Source organism: Triplophysa dalaica, chromosome 7, assembly GCF_015846415.1.
Source record: "Triplophysa dalaica isolate WHDGS20190420 chromosome 7, ASM1584641v1, whole genome shotgun sequence".
Lineage (NCBI taxonomy): Eukaryota > Metazoa > Chordata > Actinopteri > Cypriniformes > Nemacheilidae > Triplophysa > Triplophysa dalaica.
Genome location: NC_079548.1, coordinates 14,882,279 through 14,892,198, shown reverse-complemented (window position 1 = coordinate 14,892,198; position 9,920 = coordinate 14,882,279). Strand labels below are relative to the sequence as shown.

The following is a 9,920-nucleotide window of genomic DNA, read 5'->3' as shown; positions in this document are numbered from 1 at the left end:
TAAACCTTGTCTGTGAAACTTGGATTAAAGTATTCTTTACAGTTTTTCATACCGTTACAGAGTGTCTGGTTGAAGTAAGCCATTTTGGATAGTAGCTAGTGTATGTATTTTAAATGAGCAGCTCATAATATAACTCCTCCAGTTCTCACATGTCCACTCTCTCTTAAGATGCGACGAGGCTCTTTTTTTTCTTGCTAGTGTAAGATTACTGTTACTACAAATACTTGTGGTGTGCTTATCTTCTGTAGCAGAGCAGGATGACTCAGCTGTTCTGTCCAGTATCATGTGACCGTTATCATGCTGCTCTACAAAAGCTGAATGTGTTCTTTAATACTGATGACCCTGTATAACCGAATAATCACAAGGACAAATATTTATAAATCATTGTTCATTCTACATTTAATTGTAATTGCCATATTTAGAGATGCACCATCACACCAATCAGCATTACCTTAAAAACTTAAAAAAAACAAGGAAAGGGTGTTCAAAATCAAATGTACACAACCTAAATATATAATGTATTTTAATACATCATGTATGACAAATTAAGAAAGAGTTCAAGTCATTAGCTAAGGATTTTGAATGGGATTTACCCAAAGACTCATCTCATATGCAGCAGTTTCTCACTAAAACACATTTGATTTGCATTTCTCGCCATCACATTCTCCATTCTTCTGCATCTGTGTGATGTATTACAAAATAACTTCACTGTAATTACGTTCTGAAATCATACCCGAGGTTACTGTTTCGAACCCTACATAATTCTTTATAAAGGCACATTCAACATTCCAGCAACAATATTCATTTTTCAGTCATTGCTTTTGAATCTGTATCTAGGTAGGTTACGTCACATCTCTTAGCCGGAACACCGAGGCCACAGAAAGTCTCTGACACCTGATCTTACTGTCTTACTGGTTACATCAGATGGAAGACTTGCAAGTGAGACCAATAATAAAAAAATTGATATTAAAAGGTCCAGGTGAACAGGAATGATCAGGCTGTTATCAAAGCAACGTAATCAAGTCTGTTTCAAACATGAGATGTTGCCGGCTTCATGTGCATGTGCAGTAGCAGTTATAGTTACATATTAAACCGTGAGCAAGTGGCTCACAAGGAACCCCGTAAGCAAACAGATGACGTTTAAACAGTAGGCAGCGTTTTCTCTATCGCACCTTCGGATAGAATGAGTCGTATGTAAACACAATGTAATCCTCTTGGTCACCAGATTGTGAGCAGCAATATGGCCTGAGGTTTTTTTTCATGACCATTACAGCAGTGACAAGAGAGACATTTGAGTTTGGACACTTAAGATTGTTCGTAGTATACATCATTAAAAATAAATAGTGAAGCTAAAGTAACACACTAAGAGACTAGTGTGACATTTTAATACCGCAGTATTACAGGAGCCTTAAAACTTCCTGTAATGGTTTCAAATAAATAATAATGAATGTCACACAGAATGTAAAAGTTGTGTTTTGGGGCTTTTGAGATTGAATGCTTAGCAGGAATGCAATGCAAATGATACTCTTTATTTGTGCCTGTTTGCATGCAGCAGTCTTTGGGTGGAATAGTCAAGTGGAGAATAAAAGTGTGCGCTTGTGGTGAGGTAGTATTCATACTGGCCAAGGCTTGCTCTTTGCAGGACAGTCATCAATGTCTGCGTCTACTTCTACAAAGTCGACAGGGATGTCTTCGCTACCCTGTAAGGAGTCTCTGTGTGGTTTTTGGCCCTCACTGGTCCTCTTCTTCCAAAGGCAGAGACCAATTTTGGCTGGACGCACCAGTCCAAGAAACAGCGCCCCTACTCCCATACCAACTGCACAGGAGTAAAAGGCCGATCCATAATTCTTAGTCACATCTACCAGAAAACCTAAAAACAAAAGACAGAATAGTATCTTAAGTGCAATAATTGTTTGCATGATCATTTGTGTTTCATCACAATTTTACATAACACCTTAACAAATGCTTAACATAAGCAATAATGGTATTGTTTTTACCTCCAAGAGGTGGACCAGCCAATCCCGCAAAGCTCTGGATACAGACGTAGACTCCGACAGCTGATGGCATTCTCTGAATACCAATGACATCATCTTCAGCCAGCATGGGGATGTGACTGGATGCTACGGTTCCCAGCAGAAAGCCGTATAGACAGGAGCAGGTCATCAACCCCCAGAACTCAGTGACAAAGGTGAAGACTACCAGCACCGGACACAGCAGCAGCGTGCAAATCAGCAGGATGTAGATCTTGCGTATGGGCCTACGATTAAGTGCCCAACCCATTGACAGACGACCTAGAATCTCAGCCACGGCCATGGCCGAGAGCATGTAGGTGGCACTGTCTCGCGACAACCCTCGGCTTACGCTGAGCTCAATCACGTAGAGCTGCGGAGCGAAGAAGCCCAGGGTGGCGAACAGGCCAAAGAGTGCGTAACAGTTAAAGCTGGGGTCCCTGAGCACGGAGAAGTCCAACAGCTTGACCCCTGATGCTTCTTCTTTGGATAAATCTTGTTTCAGTGGAGTCAAAGCTGTTGGCTCTTCTTCCATTATTTCTCTCTCCTCGTTTTGCTTATGCACTGGTTTTTCTGCAGAGTCCTGCTCTGTTGATCCCTGGCCCTCGGAGAGGTTCGTCTCGGAGGAGGAGATTGACTGGACCCCCGAGTCCACAGAATTGATGGAGGTACGTGTGAATTCGTTCTCAAGGTCGTATTTGGAATCGGGTTCTTTCAGCGGAGATGCGGGACCCTCTTTGGGTTGAATGATAATTGGCTTTAACAGAGCACCGCAGATGATGATTGAAGTCTGCAAAACCCCGATCCAAACCATGCAGTAGCGCCACCCGATCTGCGCCTTCAGTGCATTCAAAGCTGTGGGTTCAAAATGAATACAAAGATCATTGGTGTATTACGTCAACATGCCAAGCTTTTTCTGATAAATAAGAATAGATCTGCCCAATTTGACCACTTGAATTCATTTTGACTTTCAAATACACTTGCTCAACTAATCTCTATTCCAATGCTGTCCATCATACCTGGAGCTAAAGCCAGCAAGGAGAAACATTCCCCTGTGGAGGCTATAGACGTGACGAGGGAGCGGCGCTTGCTGAAGTACTGCGAGAGGATGGTGACTGTAGGCAGGAAGGTAAGGCAGTAACCCAGGCCTGTGAATAAATAGGAAACAGGGAGATGACAGCCACTGTTGCCTTCAACACAAGGGGCTCAGGTCAGTCTGAGGGGCGGGCTCAAGCACGCCAAGAACCAGGCTGCTCTCTTCCATTAGACAAGCTGTAAGAAAACTGTTTTTAAAAGAGAAAAAGAAAAGACAAGGAGAAACAAAGATCGGCAGGGTTAGGATGCGTCGCCAGGCAGTGGGGGGAGGGATGGGGGGGGGAGTGATGGGGAAAGCTAGCAGTGCACTCACACTGTCAGGTTACTGTATGTGCTTCTGAAAAGCAAAAGGATTATGTGGACAAACAGCAGACTGAAGCTCAAGCTTATATGTCTGCCATTATCACTGAAAATACTCCACCCAAAGAATAAACTAATACTAAAGCAATAAACCCCGAGAAGCAGTGGGTTAAATCTGGGTATTTTATAACGGCTTAGAACTCAGCTCAGCCAATCAGAATAAAGGACCAGAACTTTAACCAACCTTAGAGTTTAAGAAAGGATTATTATTTTCAGCAATGTTGATGCGTGAACATGTGGTCATTGTGTAAACTGTAAGAAAAGTTGCTTAAAGGGATGTTTCACTCAAAAATGAAAATCATGTCATTATTTACTCACTTTCAAGTTGTTCCAAATCTGTATAAATTCCTTTGTTGTGTTGAACACATAGAAAGATATCTGAAAGAATGCTTATAACAAGACAGATTTTGCCCCCCCCACTGATTACCATAGTAAGAAAAAATACAATGAAAGTCAAAAGTGCCCCAGAACGGTTTGCTGTCCTACATACTTCAAAATCTCTTCTTTTGTGTTCAACAGAACAAAAAAATTAAAAAGTGGTTTATCCTACTATGGTAGTCAATCGGGGGCAAGATCTGTTTGGTTATAAGCATTCTTCCAAAGATCTTTCTCTGCTTGAATTCCCTCTCTGTTTATTTGAAAAGAGTGGCGACAATGTCATGTGTACCAGAAAAAATAATTATTTAAAAGAAAATAAATCATACAACATAGAAATAAAGAATATCAATCCGAGTTGATGATGGAAACCATGATCGTTGGTTCTTTATTGATACATCAGCCATTATAATCAGACGCTGAGTATTAACTATTACTAAACAAGAAATTGTTTAGAAATTTCCCTGGTTTTGACCTTTCTTTATTTTATGAAAGCATAATGTAATGTGTGGGACCTGGGAAAAATGCTTTACATTTTACTTTACATACCTGGAAAGCAATGCAATATTACTTACATCATTTACTTGCACATTTCCAAACCTGTCAAAACATATCACTTACATCTGCTCGAGCGTTGCCAAGTCTGCGGTTTTGCAGTGGTTTTAAACGGTTGCCGGGGGTTGTTTTTTATTTAGTTTGTTAAATGTTTAAGGATTATTTTTATGATCAATACTATACATTGATGATTTCAATACGCATACTGAATGCAAACTAGGTATTTAATGTACGCGAGTTGCGCTCAGTTTGTGACCCAGATCTGGCAACACACATAAACACAATCAGTATGTACCTGCAACAATTCCCATGGTGATGTACATCTCAGTGATAGACTGGGTCAGAGCTGTTGTGATGGTACCCATGGTAATCAGGAGTCCACCGAGCATGACAACCGGACGATTACCAAAGCGATTACTCATCACCGTGGAAAGGGGAGCTGTAGGGAAGACTTTTACAGTTATGATCATAACACTAAAGAAACAAGACTTCCTAATGTCACATAATGTAATAGCTATGCAGAGGTCAGTGTTGGGTGTACCTAGTTACTAAGTAATAAATTACTGTAATCTATTTCAATATCCCTTGAAAAAGTAAAGTAAGGGATTACAAAAAACCTGTAATTTAATTACAGTTACTTCTGATGTAATTCAACCAGATACGTTGTGTAATACATGTGTGCAATAGTGGAACTGACATCAAAATTCAAAGTCTAACTTTAAAATGTATGCTTAAATGTATAATTCTCACATTTGTAATACTTTGGTAAGTTAATAGTACCACTTTATGTAGTTATATATTATTTATTTGAATGAATTAAAAGCTGTTTCATGTCTATCCTTGAATCACTTAACAAATCAAGGTTGATATAGGATATAGAATGTCATTACTAATAAGTAATAAAATACATTTTGGAGAGAGTCATTTGTACAGTTATCTAATTACACTTGAATATGTCACTGAAGAACTAATTAAATTACTTGTTACTAGAGTTATCCAACACTGGTAGAGGTACAGCTTAAATTCAGTTACAAATATAGAGCAAGGGGATAGCCTTTTCTTGATCTAATGTACGTGTGTTAGATGAAACATTGACTTTGTAGTCACTGAAGAATAAAACCTTCATTGATAATCATGGAGCGAACTTAAAAATAGGTCAGAATGGCTGATAAAGGCAAAGTTGATTAATGGCATCAGCAGGGTTTGAAAACTGGAATATCCTGCTCTTCACCTTCAAAACGAAGATTCTGATCAACTGCTCCTTTATTAGATAACCAACTCTATGTCATGAAAAAAATCAAGTCACATGACACCATATATGGTAAGGTATATATGATACACATATACTGTTTATATAATACTTTTTAAAAACACAAAGTGTTTACCAAGGTGCTGTACAAGCATAATCAAGACAAAACATATAACAAGTCTTGTAGCTTTCACCATAATGTAAACACTGTTACATTATGTAAACACTGTGTGGTATATCCATTGCTATCATATTGACAAGTATGTCTCGAAGCTGAATTACCTGTAAACGCCATGACAAAGACACAGATGGAGACAACCCACGACACTCTGCTGTTGGTTTCACCAAAACAGTTCATGAGGTCCTGTAGAAAGATCCCAAAAATCTTGATGATGCCGTACGTGAAAACCTCCACGAAGAAAAAGGCGCCAGCCACCACCCATCCCCATCCACCATCTGGTACTTCTGCATACACATTAGGCCTTGTGCAGCCCTTTAGGGCAGACATGAGTCCTGTCATGGTTGACGCTGAGGTTTCTATAAATGTGAGTAAAGTGAAAAAGGTGTTTAAATGCATATCAAATGTAATAACAGCTAATGTGCCATTTAGATTTGGACTTGGTACGGAAACTTGTTAAATCTTCTCTTCTCTGGTGGTTGAGGAGATTCCCTCTTCCATGTAAAGGGCTTTGCTTTGAGTTCCCAGAAAAGCACTATAATGTTACTTACTCATTATTATTTCTTAGAATGTTGTAAAATCCAGCAAATAAGGAAAAACCATCAGTGTTATGTCAAAATTTGTATTGTTTTGAATACATAATAGTAAACACGGACTCTTCTGTCTATAATGTTGCATTGGCATGAAGTGCTTGTGTGTAGAGAACCGTATTCCTTTATTTTATTTACAATAACCTGTTACATTATAACATTCAAATGTTAACTAGATGCAACAATAAAAAAGTATATTTTAAAACAAAAAAACGGCAAATGCTTGAATATAAACTAAACTAAACTTGAATAAATTGTATAAACTTGTTTAATTCGTGGACTTTGATAGAAGTGTTTGTGAGTGAACAGCATAAGTTTGTCATTGCAGCTGTCCGCACTGCAGCAGGTCCGCATGTTCCCATGACGTCCAAACTCCAACATCTGAAGTTCACAGCCGGGCTACGTCAAGATCTCCACCGCGACTAATATTACTGTACGATGAAAAAGCGAATAATACGGAGAGGGAATCGTCGACCCTCGGACCATTTTATAAACCGCATATATAAAACGCATTATTCAATAGGTCTTGACGAGATTCGGCGAGTACGGAAACGACGAGCGCCCCAAATCCTCCGTAATTTATGAACACGATGAATTTAACTTACCAAAACGTGGAGAAACAGATGACTCGTAAGTAATCTTCTTCTTCACCGGAGGGCTATGTGAAGAACATATTACAACTGGCTTCTTTTAGTTGAGTCTTAAGAAAAAACCGGAACCGGGAGAAATCAGCCGTTGTCTACCGTATAATTATGTGATCTAAAAACCGTGATCATTTGAAGAATAGCTCAATCTGACTCTGTTTTATCAGACGGACAAGAGGCTTCTCATATTATATACCGGCTGGAGCCGGTATTCAAGCGCGGGCGCGGGCGCGACCTTCTGTTGTAATAACGTGAGTGCGCGCTCACTTAGCGCGTCCTCTTCAAGGATGCGCTCAAATCTTGCCTGTCTGTAAACGCACTTAAACAAATCACCGACACCAGGGCGGGGCGTTATCACTAGATATCGTTATATTACATTTATTACTTTGAAATGGATCATTTGTAATAAGACCGTCACGTCAGTTTTAAACTGATTTTAACAAATAACAACGTGTACATTTTATTTTGAGGAATATATGGATTATGTGAAGAACGTGCACTCGGCATTATCAGAAGCGCGCGAGAAGAGCACTAGGGAAGTGATGCACGTGCACGTGAAACATGGCAGCTGACAGTGCCGGGTAAAACAGGCTCATTCCAGTTCTGTCTTCAGTATGAACCAGCTGACGACGAGAGCGTTTTCTGTGCGTCTAAAAAACGTATTTGCGACTATATGTTCCTGAAAAGACAACAATAAAACCGTATGATCGTTTAAAGAACCGTCATTCTGAACTCGCGTTTTTGTTTTTCTGTTATTTTGCCGGCTGATGACGTCATGCGCACGTTCTTCGCCTTTTCACAATCGCTTCAAAGCTGTTGTAAACATGTCGCGAACATAATGACAGCGCCCCAGTTTTTTTTACACGTTAATAATCTCATTTCAACGTTAAGATTGCACTTTGGTGCATAAAAACATTTGGATTATTTATACTCAATTATTTAACCTTTTTTCATTATTTTAAAGTATGTAAAAATGATGTAGTCTATAAAAATCACATACCTTTACATATGATTTAATAGATAAAAACTAAATCATTCTCTGCCAACTGTAAATAAGTGTTTTTTTGTGGTTACTATTGTTCACAATGAGCGATGAGAGCAGGCCCCTTTTTTTCATTCTTCTTCCTTTAGAAGTCAGTATTTAACTAACATCTCTCCAAAAGAAGAGACAATATTAGGTTTAATTAACATAACAGTGCACTTTTGTGTATTTATTTTTATTAAGTTCTGACTTAATTCCATAGGAAATAAGAATGAAATGTGAGAAATAGGCTATATGGGGAGTCTGCAGACCTGGATCATGCAGTTTTACGCCCAGTTCATTGAGATTTATTTTTCTAAAACTTTTTGAAATAACAAGACAATACAACTGGATGATCATTTAATGTTTTTTTAATTATTTCCAAGTATTATTACAAACGAGATCGATGATATCACAACATAAGCCTAATTAGCCAGCCAACAACTAAGAAAACAATATACACGAGTATTAATTGTATTGTCTTTGAGTTTAAATTACACTAACCAATATCTATATTATATATATATATATGTTAAGATGTTTAAATTAATTTATAACAATATCAATTAATCGTCAAAAAACGATGCATGTTGGACCATTTCTTAGTAAGAAAAACGATTGACGACGAAGTTATCTGTTAGGTCTGTTCTGGTGGTTCATAATGAACAGCGAACCCCTCGTGGAGAAATAAGGAACCACAGGGTCGTAAAACTGCCTGGGGTGCAAAACTGCATGCTCCAGGTCTGCAGACTCCCCCTTCTCGAAATAGGCTACAATTAGTGACAACAACTCATTTCAAGAAATTCAAGGTTAACACAAAATGATTCGCAAACGCAATTGAAGGCAATCGCTTTCCTAAATTTATATGAGTAATCAGAACTCATTGGGTTTTACAGTGTAGATACAGTATGCATTTATCATTCTAGATGGTTTAACAGAGAGATTGTCAGAGTCATTATTAAGCAACCGACGCACTTAACAAAGAAAGGTTTCACAGACAGATCTAGGAATTGCACAGCATTGTACTCATAACAAAAGAAAGTACGACTTGTATGATATTTTAACAAAGTGTGATTAGATATAGACTGTAGAATCTAAGAAAATTAAGCCTTTTATTTATCTAACAAAGATAATAGGACTTATGTTGTACTTTTCTTTGAAAGTGTTCTCTCCGACTTTGTTTTTACAGAGCCATGTTTAATAATTATTAACATCATAAGATGTAGTTACATAATAAAATTCTTCACATCAAGGGTTCATAACATGCTGATCTCCGATGTCTGGTTAAATTACTGTGTTAAAGGGTTTTAAACCCTAACAAACAAGATTACAGTGCAACATTGCTGTTTAGACTCCACATAAATTGCTGACCATCCTGTCATTTTAGCTTTACTAAAATGTGATGGGTGACTGAAAACCTCATCAAAATACATGACCATTGAACACACAAGCTTGATTTTACTGTAATAGGTAGATTGATAATAGATTACTTAATGTTCTTGTGGGGAAATTTTGCAACTTTTTATTTACTGTTTATGTGTTACAATGACAATTTTAGGAACTTGCAGGAATCACCTGGTGTTTGTGTGACTTTCTGGTTTTGCATCTGCAAACACAAGGCATCACTCCAAAAGTGTCCTTTTTTAGTAGAACATTGCTCAGTACCTTGGACAGCTCATTTAAACACATCTGTCCATTTTTATTTTCATAATTTTCACATACAAACACTTGCATCTCGGAGTGTTCAAAGCACAACTGCACATGTTCATTTCTGTGCTTTGAAAAAGTAAACAAATGGGCTTCATTCAAGAATTCTATACAGACCATGTCAAACCGTTTTGACC

At 38.2% G+C, this 9,920-nt stretch overlaps 1 protein-coding gene across 1 annotated transcript; it reads right to left on the bottom strand.

Annotated features, from left to right (window-relative positions):
* Nucleotides 1-373: 373 nt before the first annotated feature.
* Nucleotides 374-7,899, bottom strand: slc16a6b (solute carrier family 16 member 6b). Its single transcript, XM_056753612.1, has 6 exons — nucleotides 7,017-7,899; nucleotides 5,926-6,180; nucleotides 4,690-4,833; nucleotides 3,029-3,157; nucleotides 1,998-2,864; nucleotides 374-1,870 (listed from the first exon to the last, which is right to left on the bottom strand). Exons 2-6 carry the CDS (start codon nucleotides 6,161-6,163, stop codon nucleotides 1,614-1,616), a joined length of 1,635 nt encoding a protein of 544 aa, XP_056609590.1. The 5' UTR covers nucleotides 6,164-6,180; nucleotides 7,017-7,899; the 3' UTR covers nucleotides 374-1,613.
* Nucleotides 7,900-9,920: the final 2,021 nt, after the last annotated feature.